Genomic DNA, 26,970 nt, shown 5'->3' on the forward strand with positions numbered 1-26,970 from the left:
TACAGGTACACACACACAACTACAGGTACACACACACAACCACATGTACACACACAGCTACAGGTACACACACAACCACAGGTACACACACACAACTACAGGTACACACACACAACTACAGGTACACACAACCACATGCACACACAACCACAGGTACACACACACAACTACAGGTACACACACACAACTACAGGTACACACAACCACAGGCACACACAACCACAGGTACACACACAACCACAGGTACACACACAACCACAGGTACACACACAACCACAGGTACACACACAACTACAGGTACACACACAACCACAGGTACACACACAACCACAGGTACACACACACAACTACAGGTACACACACAACTACAGGTACACACAACCACAGGCACACACAACCACAGGTACACACACACAACTACAGGTACACGCACAACTACAGGTACACACACAACCACAGGTACACACAACCACAGGTACACACAACCACAGGTACACACACAACCACAGGCACACAGACAACCACAGGTACACACAACCAAATGTACACACAACCACAGGTACACACAACCACAGGTACACGCACAACTACAGGTACACGCACAACTACAGGTACACACACAACCACAGGTACACACAACCACAGGTACACACAACCACAGGTACACACACAACCACAGGCACACAGACAACCACAGGTACACACAACCACAGGTACACACACAACTACAGGTACACACACAACTACAGGTACACACACAACCACAGGTACACACACAACCACAGGTACACACACAACTACAGGTACACACACAACTACAGGTACACACAACCACAGGTACACACACAACTACAGGTACACACACAGCTACAGGTACACACACAACTACAGGTACACACAACCACAGGTACACACACAACTACAGGTACACACACAACTACAGGTACACACACCCACAGGTACACACACAACCACAGGTACACACAACCACAGGTACACACAACCACAGGTACACACACAACTACAGGTACACAGACAACTACAGGTACACACAACCACAGGTACACACAACCACAGGTACACACACAACCACAGGTACACACACAACTACAGGTACACAGACAACTACAGGTACACACAACCACAGGTACACACACAACCACAGGTACACACACAACCACAGGTACACACAACCACAGGTACACACACAACCACAGGTACACACAACCACAGGTACACACACAACTACAGGTACACACACAACCACAGGTACACACACAACCACAGGTACACACACAACCACAGGTACACACAACCACAGGTACACACACAACTACAGGTACACACACAACTACAGGTACACACACAACCACAGGTACACACACCCACAGGTACACACACAACCACAGGTACACACAACCACAGGTACACACACAACCACAGGTACACACACAACCACAGCTACACACACAACCACAGGTACACACAACCACAGGTACACACAACCACAGGTACACACACAACCACAGGTACACACAACCACAGGTACACACACAACCACAGCTACACACACAACCACAGCTACACACAACTACAGGTACACACAACCACAGGTACACACAACCACAGGTACACACAACCACAGGTACAACCACAACCACAGGTACACACACAACCACAGGCACACACAACCACAGGCACACACAACCACAGGTACACACACAACCACAGGTACACACACAACCACAGGTACACACACAACCACAGGCACACACAACCACAGGTACACACACAACCACAGGTACACACACAACCACAGGTACACACACAACCACAGGTACACACACAACCACAGGCACACACAACCACAGTCCCACACAACCACAGGTACAACCACAGGTACACACACAACCACAGGTATACACACAACCACAGGTACACACAACCACAGGTACACACACAACCACAGGTACACACACAGGGGCTTTGTCAGTCACGCGGGCCCTTGTTCCTGTGATTTTAGTGATCGTCGAGTTAAACGATCAACTTTCAAGTTAGGTTTCATTCTTTTAGGAAAAGACCATGTTAAATACTACAACTGCTTTAGGAGAAAAACTATTATACAGTATCTTTAACTGTACGAAGTCACCGGAAACAGGCATTTTATTTTTTATATTTTTATTTTTTGTAATTCTCTCCCCCTTATTTATCTCCCTTTTTCTACCTCTCCCCGCTCTCTCTCTCTCTCCTCCCTCACTCTCTCTCTGACTTCCTCTCCCCTATCCCTCCCCCTCACCCTCCACTCATTCTCTCTCCATCTTCCTCCCCCACCTGCTCCCCTATCACTCTCCCTCTCCCTCTCCCTCTCCCATCACTCTCTCTCCCTCTTCCTCTCCCTCTCCCTCCCTCTCTCCCCTCCAGTGAGTGACCATTGGCTGTTCAGTGAGGACTGTGCGGTACAGAGATTCTGTAGTTCTCCAGACGGTGTGATGGTGTGCGGTAGTGACGACGGGAGAGAGGTGTACGCTGTCACACATGACATCATACCTGACAAAGACTGGGTCATGCAGTTCAAGGTAAGAGACAGTGTCTGTTTGTGTGCAGTGATTTAATTAAGTACCGGTGCCTCTTCTAATATAATGAACAACAGCACCTAAAATGACTAATGTCACCTTTTGTTATTCTACAATGGCTTAGATAGATGTGTTTCCCTGTTAACTGATAGCAGACATCTTTGTTTGGGTGTGAATACAGACAGCATTATTAACACGTGTCCATTGAGGTTACGATAACGGAGTATGTTTCCCCGTGTGTCTTTACAGATAGCAGTGGGCTGCGGTGTTCCAGAGCGCCAGGCAGAGCGCCAGGTCCACGTCCAGTACTCCGTGGACTTCGGTGTGTCCTGGAGGTACCTGGTGCTCCAGTGTCTCCCTGCGGACCCTCGCTGTGGAGGACAGGTCTCCCAGCCCAGCGTCTTCTTCCCTGCCCGGGGCTGGAAGAGGGCCGTCTACCCCCTACCGGACAGCCTGACAGACACGTGAGTGACACTTGGGGGGGTCCTGTTATATCAGCAGCCCTTGGGGGTCCTGTTATATCAGCAGCACTGGGGGGGGGGGTCCTGTTATATCAGCAGCCCTTGGGGGGGGTCTTACATTGGTTCTGGAACTATATTATGTGTTATGTTCTGCAGCGCGGTCCGTTTCCGGTTTTACCAGCAGCACTCAGACACCCAGTGGGCTGTGGAGAACTTCTACATCGGGCCGGCCTGTGACGGCCACTGTGGGGGACATGGAGACTGTCTAGACCAGAGATGTCTCTGTGACCCAGGCTTCACTGGACCCAACTGCTACGCCAGCAATTCTCTCAAGGTGTCAATCAGTTCATCAATCTTTATTTATTTAGTACATTTTCATACAAGTTGTTCCTATCCGGCTCAAAGACCACATCTCTTAGGACCACGTCTCATAGGGCCACGTCTCATAGAACCACATCTCATAGAACCACGTCTCATAGAATCACGTCTCATAGGACCACGTCTCATAGAATCACGTCTCATAGGACCGCGTCTCATAGGACCACGTCTCATAGGACCACGTCTCATAGGGCCACGTCTCATAGAACCGCGTCTCATAGAATCACGACTCATAGGACCGCGTCTCATAGGACCGCGTCTCATAGAATCACGTCTCATAGGACCGCGTCTCATAGGACCGCGTCTCATAGAACCACGTCTCATAGAACCACGTCTCATAGAACCACGTCTCTTAGGACCACGTCTCACAGGACCGCGTCTCATAGGACCGCGTCTCATAGAACCACGTCTCATAGAATCCACGTCTCTTAGGACCGCGTCTCATAGAACCACGTCTCATAGGACCGCGTCTCATAGGACCGCGTCTCATAGGACCGCGTCTCATAGAACCACGTCTCATAGAATCCATGTCTCTTAGGACCGCGTCTCATAGAACCACGTCTCCTCATAGAACCGCGTCTCATAGGACCACGTCTCATAGAACCGCATCTCATAGAACCACGTCTCATAGGACCATGTCTCATAGAACCACGTCTCATAGAACCACGTCTCATAGGACCACGTCTCATAGGACCGCATCTCATAGAACACCGTCTCATAGGGCCACGTCTCATAGAACCGCGTCTCATAGAATCACGACTCATAGGACCGCGTCTCATAGGACCGCGTCTCATAGGACCGCGTCTCATAGGACCGCGTCTCATAGAACCACTTCTCATAGAACCACGTCTCATAGAACCACATCTCATAGAACCACATCTCATAGAACCACTTCTCATAGAACCGCGTCTCATAGGACCACATCTCATAGAACCACGTCTCATAGAACCACGTCTCATAGGACCACGTCTCATAGGACCTTGTCTCATAGGACCACGTCTCATAGAATCGCGTCTCATAGGACCGCGTCTCATAGGACCACGTCTCATAGGACCACGTCTCATAGGGCCACGTCACATAGAACCGCGTCTCATAGAACCACGACTCATAGGACCGCGTCTCATAGGACCGCGTCTCATAGGACCGCGTCTCATAGAACCACGTCTCATAGAACCACGTCTCATAGAACCACGTCTCTTAGGACCACGTCTCACAGGACCGCGTCTCACAGGACCGCGTCTCATAGGACCGCGTCTCATAGAACCACGTCTCATAGAATCCACGTCTCTTAGGACCGCGTCTCATAGAAACACGTCTCATAGGACCACGTCTCATAGGACCGCGTCTCATAGGACCACGTCTCATAGAACCACGTCTCTTAGGACCACGTCTCATAGGGCCACGTCTCATAGAACCACGTCTCATAGAACCACGTCTCTTAGGACCACGTCTCATAAGGCCACGTCTCATAAAACCACGTCTCATAGGACCACGTCTCATAAAACCACATCTCATAGGACCACATCTCATAGAACCACGTCTCATAGGACCACGTCTCACAGGACCGCGTCTCATAAGACCACGTCTCATAGAACCACGTCTCATAGGACCACGTCTCATAGAACCACGTCTCCTCATAGAACCACGTCTCATAGAACCACATCTCATAGAACCACATCTCATAGGACCACGTCTCATAGGACCACATCTCATAGAACCACGTCTCATAGAATCACGTCTCATAGGACCACGTCTCATAGAACCACGTCTCCTCATAGAACCGCGTCTCATAGAACCACGTCTCATAGGACCACGTCTCATAGGACCACGTCTCATAGGACCACGTCTCATAGAACCACGTCTCATAGGACCACGTCTCATAGGACCACGTCTCATAGGACCACATCTCATAGAACCACGTCTCATAGAATCACGTCTCATAGGACCACGTCTCATAGAACCACGTCTCCTCATAGAACCGCGTCTCATAGAACCACGTATCATAGAACCGCATCTCATAGAACCACGTCTCATAGGACCATGTCTCATAGGACCATGTCTCATAGAACCACGTCTCATAGAACCACGTCTTATAGGACCACGTCTCATAGGACCGCATCTCATAGAACACCGTCTCATAGAATCACGTCTTATAGGACCACGTCTCATAGAACCACGTCTCATAGAACCGCGTCTCATAGGACCGCGTCTCATAGAACCACGTCTCATAGGACCACGTCTCATAGGACCACGTCTCATAGGACCACGTCTCATAGGACCACGTCTCATAGAACCACGTCTCCTCATAGAACCGCGTCTCATAGGGACACGTCTCATAGGACCACGTCTCATAGGACCACGTCTCATAGAACCACGTCTCATAGAACCACGTCTCATAGGACCACATATCATAGAACCACGTCTCATAGAATCACGTCTCATAGGACCACGTCTCCTCATAGAACCGCGTCTCATAGAACCACGTCTCATAGAACCGCGTCTCATAGGACCATGTCTCATAGAACCACGTCTCATAGAACCACGTCTCATAGAACCACGTCTCATAGGACCACATCTCATAGGACCCCTTCTCATAGGACCACGTCTCATAGAACCACGTCTCATAGAACCACGTCTCATAGGGCCACGTCTCATAGGACCATGTCTCATAAGACCACGTCTCATAGAACCACGTCTCATTGGACCACATCTCATAGAACCACGTCTCAGAACCACGTCTCAAAGAACCACGTCTCATAGGACCATGTCTCATAAGACCACGTCTCATAGAACCACGTCTCATTGGACCACATCTCATAGAACCACGTCTCCTCATAGAACCACGTCTCATAGGACCACGTCTCCTCATAGAACCGCATCTCATAGGGACACGTCTCATAGAACCACGTCTCATAGAACCACGTCTCATAGGACCACGTCTCCTCATAGAACCGCGTCTCATAGGGACACGTCTCATAGGACCACGTCTCATAGAACCACGTCTCATAGGACCACGTCTCATAGGACCCCTTCTCATAGGACCACGTCTCATGGGACCACGTCTCATAGGACCGCGTCTCATAGAACCACGTCTCATAGAACCACGTCTCCTCATAGAACCACGTCTCATAGGACCACGTCTCCTCATAGAACCGCGTCTCATAGGGACACGTCTCATAGGACCACGTCTCATAGAACCACGTCTCATAGGACCACGTCTCATAGGACCCCTTCTCATAGGACCACGTCTCATAGGACCACGTCTCATAGGACCGCGTCTCATAGGGCCACGTCTCATAGAACCGCGTCTCATAGGACCGCGTCTCATAGGACCATGTCTCATAGGGCCACGTCTCATAGGACCACGTCTCATAGAACCACGTCTCATAGAACCACGTCTAATAGAACCACGTCTCATAGGACCACGTCTCATAAGACCACGTCTCATAGAACCACGTCTCATAGGACCACGTCTCATAGAACCACGTCTCATAGGACCACGTCTCATAGGACCACGTCTCATAGGACCACGTCTCCTCATAGAACCGCGTCTCATAAGGCCACGTCTCATAGAACCACGTCTCATAGAACCACGTCTCATAGAGCCACGTCTCATAGAACCACGTCTCATAGAACCACATCTCATAGAACCACGTCTCATAGGACCACGTCTCATAGGACCACGTCTCACAGGACCGCGTCTCACAGGACCGCGTCTCATAGGACCGCGTCTCATAGAACCACGTCTCATAGAATCCACGTCTCTTAGGACCGCGTCTCATAGAAACACGTCTCATAGGACCACGTCTCATAGGACCGCGTCTCATAGGACCACGTCTCATAGAACCACGTCTCTTAGGACCACGTCTCATAGGGCCACGTCTCATAGAACCACGTCTCATAGAACCACGTCTCTTAGGACCACGTCTCATAAGGCCACGTCTCATAAAACCACGTCTCATAGGACCACGTCTCATAAAACCACATCTCATAGGACCACATCTCATAGAACCACGTCTCATAGGACCACGTCTCACAGGACCGCGTCTCATAAGACCACGTCTCATAGAACCACGTCTCATAGGACCACGTCTCATAGAACCACGTCTCCTCATAGAACCACGTCTCATAGAACCACATCTCATAGAACCACATCTCATAGGACCACGTCTCATAGGACCACATCTCATAGAACCACGTCTCATAGAATCACGTCTCATAGGACCACGTCTCATAGAACCACGTCTCCTCATAGAACCGCGTCTCATAGAACCACGTCTCATAGGACCACGTCTCATAGGACCACGTCTCATAGGACCACGTCTCATAGAACCACGTCTCATAGGACCACGTCTCATAGGACCACGTCTCATAGGACCACATCTCATAGAACCGTCGTCTCATAGAATCACGTCTCATAGGACCACGTCTCATAGAACCACGTCTCCTCATAGAACCGCGTCTCATAGAACCACGTCTCATAGAACCGCATCTCATAGAACCACGTCTCATAGGACCATGTCTCATAGGACCATGTCTCATAGAACCACGTCTCATAGAACCACGTCTTATAGGACCACGTCTCATAGGACCGCATCTCATAGAACACCGTCTCATAGAATCACGTCTTATAGGACCACGTCTCATAGAACCACGTCTCATAGAACCGCGTCTCATAGGACCGCGTCTCATAGAACCACGTCTCATAGGACCACGTCTCATAGGACCACGTCTCATAGGACCACGTCTCATAGGACCACGTCTCATAGAACCACGTCTCCTCATAGAACCGCGTCTCATAGGGACACGTCTCATAGGACCACGTCTCATAGGACCACGTCTCATAGAACCACGTCTCATAGAACCACGTCTCATAGGACCACATATCATAGAACCACGTCTCATAGAATCACGTCTCATAGGACCACGTCTCCTCATAGAACCGCGTCTCATAGAACCACGTCTCATAGAACCGCGTCTCATAGGACCATGTCTCATAGAACCACGTCTCATAGAACCACGTCTCATAGAACCACGTCTCATAGGACCACATCTCATAGGACCCCTTCTCATAGGACCACGTCTCATAGAACCACGTCTCATAGAACCACGTCTCATAGGGCCACGTCTCATAGGACCATGTCTCATAAGACCACGTCTCATAGAACCACGTCTCATTGGACCACATCTCATAGAACCACGTCTCAGAACCACGTCTCAAAGAACCACGTCTCATAGGACCATGTCTCATAAGACCACGTCTCATAGAACCACGTCTCATTGGACCACATCTCATAGAACCACGTCTCCTCATAGAACCACGTCTCATAGGACCACGTCTCCTCATAGAACCGCATCTCATAGGGACACGTCTCATAGAACCACGTCTCATAGAACCACGTCTCATAGGACCACGTCTCCTCATAGAACCGCGTCTCATAGGGACACGTCTCATAGGACCACGTCTCATAGAACCACGTCTCATAGGACCACGTCTCATAGGACCCCTTCTCATAGGACCACGTCTCATGGGACCACGTCTCATAGGACCGCGTCTCATAGAACCACGTCTCATAGAACCACGTCTCCTCATAGAACCACGTCTCATAGGACCACGTCTCCTCATAGAACCGCGTCTCATAGGGACACGTCTCATAGGACCACGTCTCATAGAACCACGTCTCATAGGACCACGTCTCATAGGACCCCTTCTCATAGGACCACGTCTCATAGGACCACGTCTCATAGGACCGCGTCTCATAGGGCCACGTCTCATAGAACCGCGTCTCATAGGACCGCGTCTCATAGGACCATGTCTCATAGGGCCACGTCTCATAGGACCACGTCTCATAGAACCACGTCTCATAGAACCACGTCTAATAGAACCACGTCTCATAGGACCACGTCTCATAAGACCACGTCTCATAGAACCACGTCTCATAGGACCACGTCTCATAGAACCACGTCTCATAGGACCACGTCTCATAGGACCACGTCTCATAGGACCACGTCTCCTCATAGAACCGCGTCTCATAAGGCCACGTCTCATAGAACCACGTCTCATAGAACCACGTCTCATAGAGCCACGTCTCATAGAACCACGTCTCATAGAACCACATCTCATAGAACCACGTCTCATAGGACCACGTCTCATAGGACCACGTCTCATAGGACCACGTCTCATAGAACCACGTCTCATAGGACCACGTCTCATAGAACCACGTCTCATAGGACCACGTCTCATAGGACCACTTCTCATAGAACCACATCTCATAGGACCACGTCTCATAGGACCACATCTCATAGAACCACGTCTCATAGAATCACGTCTCATAGGACCACGTGTCATAGAACCACGTCTCCTCATAGAACCGCGTCTCATAGAACCACATCTCATAGAACCACGTCTCATAGGACCACGTCTCATAGGACCACGTCTCATAGAACCACGTCTCATAGGACCACGTCTCATAGGACCACGTCTCATAGAACCACGTCTCATAGGACCACGTCTCATAGGACCACGTCTCATAGAACCACGTCTCATAGAACCACGTCTCATAGGACCTCGTCTCATAGAACCACGTCTCATAGGACCACGTCTCATAGGACCCCTTCTCATAGGACCACGTCTCATAGGACCGCGTCTCATATGGCCACGTCTCATAGAACCGCGTCTCATAGGACCGCGTCTCATAGGACCATGTCTCATAGGGCCACGTCTCATAGGACCACGTCTCATAGAACCACGTCTCATAGAACCACGTCTAATAGAACCACGTCTCATAGGATCACGTCTCATAAGACCACGTCTCATAGAACCACGTCTCATAGGACCACGTCTCATAGGACCACGTCTCATAGAACCACGTCTCATAGGACCACGTCTCATAGGACCACGTCTCCTCAAAGAACCGCGTCTCATAGGGACACGTCTCATAGGACCACGTCTCATAGAACCACGTCTCATAGGACCACGTCTCATAGAACCACGTCTCATACGGCCACGTCTCATAGGACCACGTCTCATAGGACCACGTCTCATAGAACCACGTCTCATAGAACCACGTCTCATAGAACCACGTCTCATAGGACCACGTCTCCTCATAGAACCACATCTCATAAGGCCACGTCTCATAGAACCACGTCTCATAGAACCACGTCTCATAGAGCCACGTCTCATAGAACCACGTCTCATAGGACCCCTTCTCATAGGACCACGTCTCATAGCACCACGTCTCATAGGCCCACGTCTCATAGCACCACGTCTCATAGAACCACGTCTCATAAGGCCACGTCTCATAGAACCACATCTCATAGAACCACTTCTCATAGAACCACATCTCATAGAACCACGTCTCATAGAACCACGTCTCATAGAACCGCGTCTCATAGAACCGCGTCTCATAGAACCGCGTCTCATAGAACCGCGTCTCATAGAACCGCGTCTCATAGGACCCCTTCTCATAGAACCGCGTCTCATAGAACCGCGTCTCATAGAACCGCGTCTCATAGAACCACATCTCATAGAACCACGTCTCATAGAACCACGTCTCATAGAACCGCGTCTCATAGAACCACGTCTCATAGAACCGCGTCTCATAAAACCATGCCTTTTGAACACTCCATGCCTCTTGTGTGTTTAACAAAGTGTTGGGAAAAGAGAAGAAGAGACATTCCCCTTCTGTGGACAATAAAGTATCTATTCTATTCTTATAGGCGTCTCTGAAGGAGCGTTTTGACTGGGAGGGGGCCCCAGGTCCTCAGTGGCAGGTCCTGGAGGGGGGCCATCCCTGTACTGACTGTGGGGTGCTGGTGGAGGGGACAGCCCTGTACTTTGGAGGGTCAGATGCCAGACAGGCCGTCACCACTGACCTGGACCTACGCGGAGCCAAGTTAGTAACTCTACTGTTAGTCTTCTCAGGGTTCGGTTATACAATTTGTATATAGTTATTTTTTGTCAATTCAGGCTTTTTAAGATTCCCTTTCAATGTGTGTATGTGTCTCGTAATCTTCCTCTTCAAACGTAATCTTCCTCTTCTTCTTCTTTAGGTTTGTAGAATACTGGGCCAGGATTGGCAGTGAAGACAACATGGCCATGTGCCATCGCCCAACCTGTCGTAAAGAGGGAGTGCTGCTGGACTACTCCACAGATGGAGGTATGAAACAACAATAAACAGACAGACGTTTAGAAATAAATCCACGTAGCTCCATCAGCAGGGGAATCCTAATGATTAACCTGAAGGAGAACCAGCAGGGGAATCCTAACGATTAACCTGATGGAGAACCAGCAGGGGAATCCTAACGATTAACCTGAAGGAGATCCAGCAGGAGAATCCTAATGATTAACCTGATGGAGAACCAGCAGGGGAATCCTAATGATTAACCTGATGGAGAACCAGCAGGGGAATCCTAATGATTAACCTGAAGGAGAACCAGCAGGGGAATCCTAACGATTAACCTGAAGGAGAACCAGCAGGGGAATCCTAATGATTAACCTGATGGAGAACCAGCAGGGGAATCCTAACGATTAACCAAAAGGAGAACCAGCAGGGGAATCCTAATGATTAACCTGAAGGAGAACCAGCAGGGGAATCCTAATGATTAACCTGATGGAGAACCAGCAGGGGAATCCTAATGATTAACCTGAAGGAGAACCAGCAGGGGAATCCTAATGATTAACCTGAAGGAGAACCAGCAGGGTAATCCTAACGATTAACCTGAAGGAGAACCAGCAGGGGAATCCTAATGATTAACCTGATGGAGAACCAGCAGGGGAATCCTAACGATTAACCTGAAGGAGAACCAGCAGGGGAATCCTAATGATTAACCTGATGGAGAACCAGCAGGGGAATCCTAATGATTAACCTGATGGAGAACCAGCAGGGGAATCCTAATGATTAACCTGAAGGAGAACCAGCAGGGGAATCCTAATGATTAACCTGATGGAGAACCAGCAGGGAATCCTAATGATTAACCTGATGGAGAACCAGCAGGGGAATCCTAATGATTAACCTGAAGGAGAACCAGCAGGGGAATCCTAATGATTAACCTGAAGGAGAACCAGCAGGGGAATCCTAACGATTAACCTGATGGAGAACCAGGAATAATATTAGAATATTACAGAGATCCATCACTTCATCCTCATGTCTGTCCCTCCCTCTCTCTCTCTCTCTCCTCTCCCTCTCTCCCTCTATCCCTCCCTCCCTCCCCTCCCTCTCTCTCCCTCTCCCTCTCTCCCTCTATCCATCCCTCCCCCTCTCGCTCTCTCTCTCCCAGGTGTGTCCTGGACCCTGCTCCATGAGATGGACTATCTGAAGTATGTGTCTGTGAGGCGTGATTACATTGTAATCCCAGAGGAGGCGTTATCTAATGCTACACGGTTGCGGTGGTGGCAGCCCTTCCACGTCTCCTCTGGTCTGGCGACATCCGGGCCGCAGCGCGCTCAGTGGGCCGTTGACAACATCCTGGTGGGAGGGTCCGACATCAACCCCTCCACCCTGCTCGACAACTTCGATGAAGGTAAACAGATTGTGCTGTATCACCTTCGGAAAAGAATGGGAGTCTCTTTCTACGTTTTTAAATGCCCTTAGACAAATCTAAAAAAGACAATGGACAACTATTCTTCTTCTCTTTCTCATACCCCCCTGTCCCCCATCCCCGTCTCTCTCTCTCAGAGGGTGTGTCCCATGAGGAGAGCTGGAGCTTCTATCCCAACGCGGTGCGTACAGCAGGCTTCTGTGGGAACCCCTCTTTCCACCTCTACTGGCCCAACAAGAAACAGGACGAAACGCACAACATTCTGGCCACCCGCGAGCTCATCGTACAGCCTGGGTACATCCTACAGTTTAAGGTATAACCTCTCAGCATTTACAGCTCGGCAGCATCCTACAGTCTTACATACAGTATTTAACATGAACAATAACAGCGGTCCAAGAAACATTCCCTGTGGAACACCATATTTAAAGGATAGCATGAATTCTTGGTTTTAGATAGCTGCTGCAAACCCATCTTAGCATTTACAACATGGCGACATCACACCGTTTAAGGTAACTGTTACTGTTTGTCATTCTTGTGTAAGTCTGAGTCCTACTCTCCTTTGTCTTCTGTGTAGATTGTGGTCGGTTGTGAGGCAGACAGCTGTGAAGACCACCATTCTGTCCTGCTGCAGTACAGGAAGGATGCCAGGTGAGCTGCTGCTAATGGAGGGTTCCGATGCGCTAGCTAAATGCCTTACTCACACAGTACACAGCCAGGGTTTGGGTCAATTCAGGGGAGAATGACTACCCCCCCCATTGATGCCAGGCAGTTCAAGGCAGACTGCTGTACTGCATTGCATTGTTTACAGAAAACAGAATCCCATTTTACAGTAAAGGGGAAAATGGCAATCTATGTGTAAATAAATACGCATTTTGAAGACAATCATGGTACCAATAATTACTTCTATTTCACCAGATGTCCTTTAAAATTTAAGAATAATTTAGTAGCCTGCAGTACCTCGGTCGGCCTTCAACTTGAGATAATCAATGAGAGGGGGCAGCACTGAGCTAGCCTGCAACGCAACTTCCCGAAGTAGCTCAAACTGTGCATGTAATGTCTACAAACATTTTCCACAAGACACAATCTTAACCAACTTCTTCGGTTCCAAATGCGCTACTGAGTCTTCACAAAGATAAACGGTGTCACGTGACCGATGGCTTTGTCCATTCATATATACAGTCATTGGGTCAAATCCATTTCAATTCAGGAAGTGAACTGAAATTCTAATTACAAAATGTTCCTCATTAAAAAGTAATTGAAATTGACCACAACCCTTCTTTCTCCTCCCTCTACCCCCTCCCCCTCTCTCTCTCTCTCTCTCTCTCTCTCTCTCTCTCTCTCTCTCTCTCTCCTCCATCCTCTCTCTCTCTTCCCCCCTCCCCTCCATCCTCCCTCTCTCTCTTCCCCCCTCCCCTCCATCCTCCCTCTCTCTCTCTCTTCCCCCTCCATCCTCTCTCTCTCTCTCTCTCTCTCTCTCTCTCTCTCTCTCTCTCTCTCTCTCTCTCTCTCTCTCTCTCTCTCTCTCCTCCATCCTCTCTTCCCCCTCCCCTCCATCCTCCTCTCTCTCTTCCCCCTCCATCCTCTCTCTCTCTCTCTCTCTCTCTCCCCCCCTCCCCTCCATCCTCCATCTCTCCCTCTCCAGGTCTGACTCATGGCAGCTGGTTCAGTCAGAGTGTATTCCCTCCTCTGTGAACAATGTGGGCTGTTCTCCCTTTATTTTCCATGAGTCCACCATCTACAGTCCAGTCAACAGCTCCAGCTGGACCAGGGTCACTGTTCAGCTGCCTGACCACGTCTCCTCAGGGTAGGACCGCTGTGTGTTTCTGACCACGTCTCCTCAGGGTAGGACCGCTGTATGTTTCTGACCACGTCTCCTCAGGGCAGGACCGCTGTGTGTTTCTGACCACGTCTCCTCAGGGTAGGACCGCTGTGTGTTTCTGACCACGTCACCTCAGGGTAGGACCGCTGTGTGTTTCTGACCACGTCTCCTCAGGGTAGGACCGCTGTGTGTTTCTGACCACGTCTCCTCAGGGCAGGACCGCTGTGTGTTTCTGACCACGTCTCCTCAGGGTAGGACCGCTGTGTGTTTCTGACCACGTCACCTCAGGGTAGGACCGCTGTGTGTTTCTGACCACGTCTCCTCAGGGTAGGACCGCTGTGTGTTTCTGACCACGTCTCCTCAGGGTAGGACCGCTGTGTGTTTCTGACCACGTCACCTCAGGGTAGGACCGCTGTGTGTTTCTGACCACGTCTCCTCAGGGTAGGACCGATGTGTGTTTCTGACCACGTCACCTCAGGGTATGACCGCTGTGTGTTTCTGACCGCTGTGCGTTTCTGACCACGTCTCCTCAGGGTAGGACCGCTGTGTCTTTCTGACCACGTCTCCTCAGGGTAGGACCGCTGTGTGTTTCTGACCACGTCTCCTCAGGGTAGGACCGCTGTGTGTTTCTGACCACGTCTCCTCAGGGTAGGACCGCTGTGTGTTTCTGACCACGTCACCTCAGGGTAGGACCACTGCATCCAGAAGGCTGCTGGTTTCAGATCATGCATTTAGAACTGAACTCGTATCCCCACCCCTCACCCTCCCCCCCATCCCGAAACTGGATGCTGTCTTTCAGGTGTTGATAGCCACCCCCCCACCCGTGAGATAAAGCAAGTCCTATACGTTTTGTCTCATCTCCCCTCCCGTCTCCTCCCCTGCAGAGCCACGCAGTTCCGTTGGATCCAGAAGGAGGGTGCTGGCGAGCGTCATGGCTGGGGAGTGGACCAGGTCTACATTGGGGAGGCATGTCCTGGGATGTGTAGTGGTCATGGTTACTGCACAAGCGGGGTGGTCTGCATCTGTGACGAGGGACACCGTGGTGGGTAGCTGATAAGACTACAACACTGACACAAAGACTACAACACTGACACAAAGACTACAACCTCTAACACAAAGACTACAACACGGACACAAAGACTACAACACTGACACAAAGACTATAACCTCTAACACAAAGACCACAACACGGACACAAAGACTACAACCTCTAACAAAGACTACTACACCGACACAAAGGCTACAACCTCTAACAAAGACTACAACACTGACACAAAGACTACAACACGGACACAAAGACTACAACCTCTAACACAAAGACTACAACATTGACACAAAGACTACAGCACGAACACAAAGACTACAACACGGACACAAAGACTACAACACGGACACACAGACTACAACACGGACACAAAGACTACAACCTCTAACACAAAGACTACAACACAGACACAAAGACTACAACACTGACACAGAGACTACAACACGGACACAACGACTACAACCTCTAACACAAAGACTACAACAAGGACACAAAGACTACAACACGAACACAAAGACTACAACACGGACACAAAGACTACAACACGGACACAAAGACTACAACCTCTAACACAAAGACTACAACACGGACAAAGACTACAACACTGACACAAAGACTACAACACTGACACAAAAACTACAACACTGACACAAAAACTACAACACACACAAAGACTACAACACACACAAAGACTACAACACTGACACAAAGACTACAACACTGACACAAAGACTACAACACGGACACAAAGACTACAACACAGACACAAAGACTACAACCTCTAACACAAAGACTACAACACGGACACAAAGACTACAACACGGACACAAAGACTACAACACTGACACAAAGACTACAACACGAACACAAAGACTACAACACAGACACAAAGACTACAACATGGACAAAAAAGACTACAACACGGACACAAAGACTACAACACGGACAAAAAAGACTACAACACGGACACAAAGACTACAACACGCACAAAGACTACAACCCTAACACAAAGACTACAACACTGACACAAAGACTACAACCTCTGACACAAAGACTACAACACTGACAAAGACTACAACACTGACACAAAGACTACAACACGCACAAAGACTACAACACGCACAAAGACTACAACCCTAACACAAAGACTACAACACTGACACAAAGACTACAACCCTAACACAAAGACTACAACACGGACAAAGACTACAACACGGACACAAAGACTACAACCTCTAACACAAAGACTACAACACGGACAAAGACTACAACACTGACACAAAGACTACAACACTGACACAAAAACTACAACACTGACACAAAAACTACAACACTGACACAAAAACTACAACACTGACACAAAGACTACAACACTTACACAAAGACTACAACACGGACACAAAGACTACAACACAGACACAAAGACTACAACCTCTAACACAAAGACTACAACACGGACACAAAGACTACAACACGGACACAAAGACTACAACACTGACACAAAGACTACAACACAGACACAAAGACTACAACCTCTAACACAAAGACTACAACACGGACACAAAGACTACAACACGGACACAAAGACTACAACACTGACACAAAGACTACAGCACTGACACAAACCACTCTTGTAATCATAACCTGATGGCCTTAACTTCTAACCTCTGAGTCTGGTTCCGCTCAGTCTGTCGTCTTTCTTACAGAGAGTTCTAATTGACAATTGACTGATTGATTGAAATCTAGCATTCATATTGGTTCTGCTGCCTCCATCTCCCAGGTGATGACTGCTCCCTGTCCAGCAGTGACCTACCTAGCTCAATAAAGGATAACTTTGAGTCAGGCAGCGTGTCAGAGGAGAGCTGGCAACTCATCCAAGGGGGCGGAGTGGGAAGTGGGTGTGGCCAGCTCTCTCCCCACGCCCACGGAGACTCGCTCTACTTCAACGGCTGTAAGATGAGGCAGGCGATCACCAAGCCTCTGGACCTGACGCGAGCCAGGTATGGACTGGACAATGTACTGTACTAGCCTAGCTCACAGTCTATCCAACTACTGAAGGTACGGTGAGAGAAGTTTGTTATACAGTACAGTACCTGTAAGACGAGGCCTGCGGTCACCAAACCTGCGAGACATGTACTAGTGGACACTGGACCATACTAGCGTAGCCTAGCCTAGCGTAGCCTAGCCTAGCGTAGCCTAGCCTTGCCCACTGTCGTGGAAATTTCCTCTATTTACCAAATCATGAGCGCAAACCACACACACAAGTCAGAGTTAGTTATCAAAGTCCATCTTTAATTATATGAGCTCTATCACCACCCTGTGACTCTCAGATCAATTCAGTGTCTATCAATGAATTCTCCGAGAGCCCCCTCTACATTGCAACTGAGATCCTTTAATAGCAAAGATCCACACATAGTCAGACAGCATAGACATAATACATCGTTCAGCTTTGTCTCCTTACTCAAACCCTAGAACCATAAACCAATCCTCCATATCAACAGGCATATATCAAATCCATCTTATCTTGACAAGATCACAGAGACACACTGACTGGCACACAGACATTGTGGAGCCAAGAGATACACGCTTGACCTCTCCCCTCTCTCCGGCCCAAACAACTTAGTCTTGACAGAACAGATACTGCAAACCCGCCACAGTATTATACAAACCCATTCTGATGAGAAGTAACTTACAAACACATGATGAATATAAAACATCTTACCGATGTTACCAACCAATTCTGATTATTCCCCAACACCACACAGGACCATACTAGCATAGCCTAACATAGCTTGTCCTAGCCTAGTCTAGCATAGCTTGTCCTAGCCCACTACTGAGGCCATTGAGATCAATATACAGTATTACTAAAATGGAAAACTTGGAGGCTAAACTTGTAGAACCTAGTCCATCCAAAAATAACAAGGTATTCTTACCAACACTATCTCTCTCCCTCCCTCTCTCTCTCCCCCTCTCTCCTACAGTAAGATCATGTTTGTGATGCAGATAGGCAGTGTGTCCCAGACAGACAGTTGTAACACAGCCCTGGACCAGGAAAACACAGTGGACAGGGCAGTCCTGTTGCAGTACACGGTCAATAATGGAGTCAGCTGGCACGTTATCGCCCAGCACCAGCCCAAAGACTTCATCAAGGCCCAGAGGGTTTCCTACAACATCCCACTGTGAGTGAACATACACACACACACACACACACACACACACACACACACACACACACACTCTCTCTCTCTCTCTGAAAGCTAGAGAGTGTACTGGTCTTTGTTCCAGTCCAGCTCTAACACACACACACACACTCTCTCTCTGAAAGCTAGAGAGTGTACTGGTCTTTGTTCCAGTCCAGCTCTAACACACACACACACACTCTCTCTCTCTGAAAGCTAGAGAGTGTACTGGTCTTTGTTCCAGTCCAGCTCTAACACACACACACCCTCTCTGAAAGTTAGAGAGTGTACTGGTCTTTGTTCCAGTCCAGCTCTAACACACACACACACACTCTCTCTCTCTGAAAGCTAGAGAGTGTACTGGTCTTTGTTCCAGTCCAGCTCTAACACACACACACCCTCTCTGAAAGCTAGAGTGTGTACTGGTCTTTGTTCCAGTCCAGCTCTACACACACACACACACACACACACTCTCTCTCTGAAAGCTAGAGAGTGTACTGGTCTTTGTTCCAGTCCAGCTCTAACACACACACACACACTCTCTCTCTCTCTCTCTCTGAAAGCTAGAGAGTGTACTGGTCTTTGTTCCAGTCCAGCTCTAACACACCTGACTAGTTAATCCAGTGTTTCCATGAACAACCTGTTACATTCCAGCAGCAAGGTTGATGTCCACTAGTCTAAAAACACACATACCGACACGCTAACTGCCTACTCTTGACCTCTGACCTCCTCTCCTCCTGCTGCCTGCCCCAGAGAGGCGAGGGATAAAGGGGTGGCGCTGCGGTGGTGGCAGCCACGTCACGACGGAGCGGGACATGACCAGTGGGCGCTGGACCACGTGGAAGTAGTGCTGTGAGTATCACCGACCAACCTGGTACCCCTGGTCCCTAGAGAACCTAGAGAACCTCAGTCTGAGAACCTAGAGAACCTAGAGAACCTCAGTCTGAGAACCTAGAGAACCTAGAGAACCTCAGTCTGAGAACCTAGAGAACCTCCGTCTGAGAACCTAGAGAACCTCCGTCTGAGAACCTAGAGAACCTCTGTCTGAGAACCTAGAGAACCTCCGTCTGAGAACCTAGAGAACCTCCGTCTGAGAACCTAGAGAACCTCTGTCTGAGAACCTAGAGAACCTCTGTCTGAGAACCTAGAGAACCTCCGTCTGAGAACCTAGAGAACCTCCGTCTGAGAACCTAGAGAACCTCCATCTGAGAACCTAGAGAACCTCAGTCTGAGAACCTAGAGAACCTCAGTCTGAGAACCTAGAGAACCTCAGTCTGCCCCTAACTCAGCCCCAAAAACACCTGCCTCTCTCCACATAAACTGACACACACACACACACACACACACACACACACACACACACACAGAACAGCAAGGAAGAAGCTTACACCCTCACACACATGCACCCCCATAGTGTGTGCTCAACTGTCAGGAAGGAAAATAAGGACTGAATGTTGTGACCGAGACGGTTTTCTGTGCTGGTTAGTGACTTCACAGTGACTTTGGTCTATTTGAATATTGTGTGAGACCACCTAATGCATACACAAAGCTTGTCTACACACACCATCTACACACACCAACTACACACACCATCTACACACACCGTCTACACACACCATCTACACACACCGTCTACACACACCGTCTACACACACCATCTACACACACCATCTACACACCATCCACACACCAACTACACACACCACACCATCTACACACCACCATCTATCACACCATCCACACACCATCTCACACACACCGTCTACACCATCCACACACCATCTACACACACCATCACACACACACCATCTACACACACCGTCTACACACACCGTCTACACCACACACACCACCATCTACACACCGTCTACACACACCGTCTACACACACCGTCTACACACCGTCTACACACACCATCTACACACACCATCTACACACACACCATCTACACACACCACACACCATCTACACACACCATCTACACACACCGTCTACACACACACCATCCACACACCATCTATCACACCGTCTACACACACTACACCATCTACACCGTCTACACACACCGTCTACACCGTCTACACACCGTCTACACACACCATCCACACACACCATCTACCACACACCATCTACACACACCATCCACACACCATCTACACCATCATCTACACACACCATCTACACACACCATCTACACACCATCTACATCACACACACCGTCTCATCTACACACACCGTCTACACACCATCTACACACACCATCTACACACACCATCTACACACCATCTACACACACCATCTACACACCATCTACACACCATCTACACACACCATCTACACACACACAATCTACACACACCATCTACACACACCATCTACACACCATCTACACACACCACACCATCTACACACACCATCTACACACACCATCTACACACACCGTCTACACACACCATCTACACACCATCACACCACCATCTACACACACACCATCTACACACACCATCTACACACCATCTACACCATCACCACACATCTACACACACCATCTACACACACCATCTACACACACCATCTACACACACCGTCTACACACACCGTCTACACACACCATCTACACACCATCTACACACACCGTCACACACCATCCACACACCATCTACACACCGTACACACACCATCTACACACACCATCTACACACACACCATCTACACACACCATCTACACACACCATCTACACACACCATCTACACACACCATCCACACACCATCTACACACACCATCTACACACACCATCTACACACACCATCTACACACACCACACTACACACACCATCTACACACACCATCCACACACCATCTCCACATCACCATCTACACACCGTCTACACACACCGTCTACACACACCGTCTACACACACCATCTACACACACCATCTGCGCCGTCACACACCATCTACACACACCATCTACACACACCATCTACACACACCACTACACACCATCTACACACCATCTACACACACCATCTACACACACCATCTACACACCATCTACACACACCATCTACACACACCATCTACACACACCATCTACACACCATCTACACACCATCTACACACACCGTCTACACACACCGTCTACACACCATCTACACACCATCTACACACACCATCTACACACCATCTACACACCATCTACACACCATCTACACACACCATCTACACACACCATCTACACACACCATCTACACACACCATCTACACACACCATCTACACACCATCTACACACACCATCTACACACACCATCTACACACACCATCTACACACACCATCTACACACACCATCTACACACACCATCCACACACCATCTACACACACCATCCACACACCATCTACACACACCATCTACACACACCGTCTACACACACCGTCTACACACACCATCTACACACACCATCTACACACACCATCTACACACACCATCTACACACACCATCTACACACACCATCTACACACACCATCTACACACACCATCTACACACACCATCTACACCATCTACCAACTACACACCATCTACACACCATCTACACACACCATCTACACACACCATCTACACACCATCTACACACCATCTACACACACCATCTACACACACCATCTACACACCATCTACACATCACCATCTACACACCATCTACACACACACACCATCTACACACACCATCTACACACCATCTACACACACCATCTACACACACCATCTACACACACCATCTACACACACCATCTACACACACCATCTACACACACCATCTACACCATCCACACCATCTACACACGTCCATCACACCATCTACACACCATCTACACACACCATCTACACACACCATCTACACACACCATCTACACATCATCTACACACCATCTACACACACCATCTACACACACCATCTACACACACCGTCTACACACACCGTCTACACACACCATCTCACACATCACCACCATCTACACACACCATCTACACACACCATCTACACACCATCACCACACCATCACACACACCGTCTACACACACCATCTACACACACACCATCTACACACACCATCCACACACCATCTACACACACCATCTACACACACCATCTACACACCGTCTACACACACCGTCTACACACACCATCTACACACCATCTACACACACCATCTACACCCCATCTACACACACCATCTACACACACCATCTACACACACCATCTACACACCATCCACACACCATCTACACACACCATCTACACACACCATCTACACACACCGTCTACACACACCATCTACACACACCATCTACACACACCATCCACACACCATCCACACACCATCTACACACACCGTCTACACACACCGTCTACACACACCGTCTACACCCCATCTACACACACCGTCTACACACACCATCTACACACACCATCTACACACACCATCTACACACACCATCTACACACACCATCTACACACACCATCTACACACCATCTACACACACCATCTACACACCATCTACACACCATCTACACACACCATCTACACACACCATCTACACACACCATCTACACACACCATCTACACACCATCTACACACACCATCTACACACACCATCTACACACACCATCTCACCATCACACACCATCTACACACACCATCTACACACCGTCTACACACACCATCTACACACACCATCTACACACCATCCATCACACCATCTACACACCATCTACACACACCATCTACACACACCATCTACACCATCCACCACCATCTACACACACCATCTACACACACCATCTACACACCATCTACACACACCATCTACACACACCATCTACACACACCATCTACACACCATCTACACACCCAACTACACACACCATCTACACACACCGTCTACACACACCATCTACATCACACCATCTACACACACCATCTACACACACCATCTACACACACCATCCACACCATCTACACACACCATCTACACACACCATCTACATCTACACCATCCACACACCATCTACACACCATCCACACACCATCTACACACACCATCTACACACCATCTACACACACCATCTACACACACCATCTACACCCACACACACCATCTACACACACCATCTACACACACCATCTACACACACACCATCTACACACACCATCTACACACACCGTCTACACACCATCTACACACACCATCTACACACACCATCTACACACACCATCTACACACACCACCATCTACACCATCCACACACCATCTACACACACCATCTACACACACCATCTACACACACCATCTACGTCTACACACCATCTACACACACCATCTACACACACCATCTACACACACCATCTACACACACCATCTACACACACCATCTACACACACCATCTACACACACCATCTACACACACCATCTACACACACCATCTACACACACCATCTACACACACCATCTACACACACCATCTACACACACCATCTACACACACCACACACACCATCTACACACCATCTACACACACCATCTACACACCATCTACACACCATCTACACACACCATCTACACACACCATCTACACACACCATCTACACACACCGTCTACCACCGTCTACACACACCATCACACACCATCTACACACCATCTACACACACCATCTACACACACCATCTACACACACCGTCTACCACCATCTACACACACCATCTACACACACCATCTACACACACCATCTACACACACCATCTACACACCATCCACACACACCATCTACACACACACCATCTACACACACCATCTACACACACCATCTACACACCATCTACACACACCATCTCACACACCATCTACACACACCATCCACACACACACCATCCACACACACCATCTACACACACCATCTACACACACCGTCTACACCCCATCTACACACACCATCTACACACCATCTACACATCCATCTACACACACCATCTACACACACCATCCACACACCATCTACACACACCATCTACACACACCATCTACACCCCATCTAACTACACCATCTACACCATCATCTACACACCATCTACACACACCATCTACACACACCACACACCGTCACACACCATCTACACACTACACACCATCTACACACACCATCTACACACACCATCTACACACCATCTACACACCATCTACACACACCATCTACACACCATCTACACACACCGTCTACACACCGTCTACACACCATCTACACACACCATCTACACACCATCTACACACACCATCTACACACACCATCTACACACCATCTACACACACCATCTACACACACCATCTACACACACCATCTACATCACACCATCTACACACACCATCTACACACACCATCTACACACACCATCTACACGCCGTCTACACACCGTCTACACACACCACACACCATCTACACACACCATCTACACACACCATCTACACACACCATCTACACACACCATCCACACACCATCTACACACACCATCTACACACACCATCTACACACACCATCTACACACCATCTACACACCATCACACACCATCTACACACACCATCTACACACACCGTCCATCCACACACCATCTACCACACACCATCTACACCCATCTACACACACCATCTACACACACCATCTACACACACCATCTACACACACCATCCATCACACACCATCTACACACCATCTACACCATCACCATCTCACACACCATCTACACACCATCTACACACCATCACACCATCTACACACCATCTACACACACCATCTACACACACCATCTACACACACCATCTACACACACCATCTACACACCATCTACACACTACCATCTACACACCATCTACACACACCGTCTACACTGCCGTCTACACACCGTCTACACACACCATCTACACACACCATCTACACACACCATCTACACACACCATCTACACACCATCTACATACCATCTACACACACCATCTACACACACCGTCTACACACCATCTACACACACCATCTACACACACCATCTACACACACCGTCTACACACCCCATCTACACACACCATCTACACACACCATCTACACACACCATCTACACACACCGTCTACACACCATCTACACACACCATCTACCATCACACCGTCTACACACCACACCAACTACACACCATCCACCATCTACACCATCTACACACACCATCTACACACACCATCTACACACACCATCTACAACACACCATCCACACACACCATCTACACACACCATCTACACACACCATCTACACACCGTCTACACACCATCTACACACACCGTCTACACACCGTCTACACACCATCTACACACACCATCTACACCATCTACACACCATCTACACACCATCTACACCATCTACACCATCACACACACCATCTACACACCATCTACACACACCATCTACACACACCATCTACACACACCATCTACACACCATCTGCTACACCGTCTGCACACACCGTCTACACACGCCGTCTACACACCACCATCTACACCATCACCATCTACACACCATCTACACACCATCCACACCATCGCCATCTACACACCATCTACACCATCACCACCTACACACACCATCTACACACACCATCTACACACACCATCTACACACCATCCACACATAATCTACACACACCATCTACACACCACCATCTGCACACACCATCTACACACACCACGTCTACACCATCACACCATCACACACCATCCACACACCATCTACACGTCACCATCACACCGTCACCATCTCACACCACCAGCACACCGTCTACACACACCGTCTACACCCCATCTACACACACCATCTGCACCATCACACCATCTACACACACCATCTACACACACCATCTACACACACCATCT

General features: G+C 48.9%; 1 protein-coding gene across 1 annotated transcript in view; it reads left to right on the forward strand.

Moving 5' to 3' along the window:
• The window catches only part of LOC115120311 (reelin-like), a 427,502-nt gene that overhangs the window by 387,435 nt on the left and 13,097 nt on the right, over window positions 1–26,970 (forward strand). Inside the window, exons 54-66 of the mRNA XM_065022290.1 lie at window positions 2,422–2,576; window positions 2,823–3,037; window positions 3,191–3,368; window positions 11,132–11,307; window positions 11,465–11,571; window positions 12,692–12,934; window positions 13,090–13,265; window positions 13,527–13,600; window positions 14,595–14,756; window positions 15,656–15,813; window positions 17,597–17,816; window positions 18,798–18,995; window positions 19,749–19,847. Coding sequence (XP_064878362.1) covers window positions 2,422–2,576; window positions 2,823–3,037; window positions 3,191–3,368; window positions 11,132–11,307; window positions 11,465–11,571; window positions 12,692–12,934; window positions 13,090–13,265; window positions 13,527–13,600; window positions 14,595–14,756; window positions 15,656–15,813; window positions 17,597–17,816; window positions 18,798–18,995; window positions 19,749–19,847 — 2,161 coding nt within the window. The remainder of the gene's footprint in view (window positions 1–2,421; window positions 2,577–2,822; window positions 3,038–3,190; window positions 3,369–11,131; window positions 11,308–11,464; window positions 11,572–12,691; window positions 12,935–13,089; window positions 13,266–13,526; window positions 13,601–14,594; window positions 14,757–15,655; window positions 15,814–17,596; window positions 17,817–18,797; window positions 18,996–19,748; window positions 19,848–26,970) is intronic.

Source organism: Oncorhynchus nerka, linkage group LG9a (genome assembly GCF_034236695.1).
Source record: "Oncorhynchus nerka isolate Pitt River linkage group LG9a, Oner_Uvic_2.0, whole genome shotgun sequence".
In the NCBI taxonomy this organism is placed as follows: Eukaryota; Metazoa; Chordata; class Actinopteri; order Salmoniformes; family Salmonidae; genus Oncorhynchus; species Oncorhynchus nerka.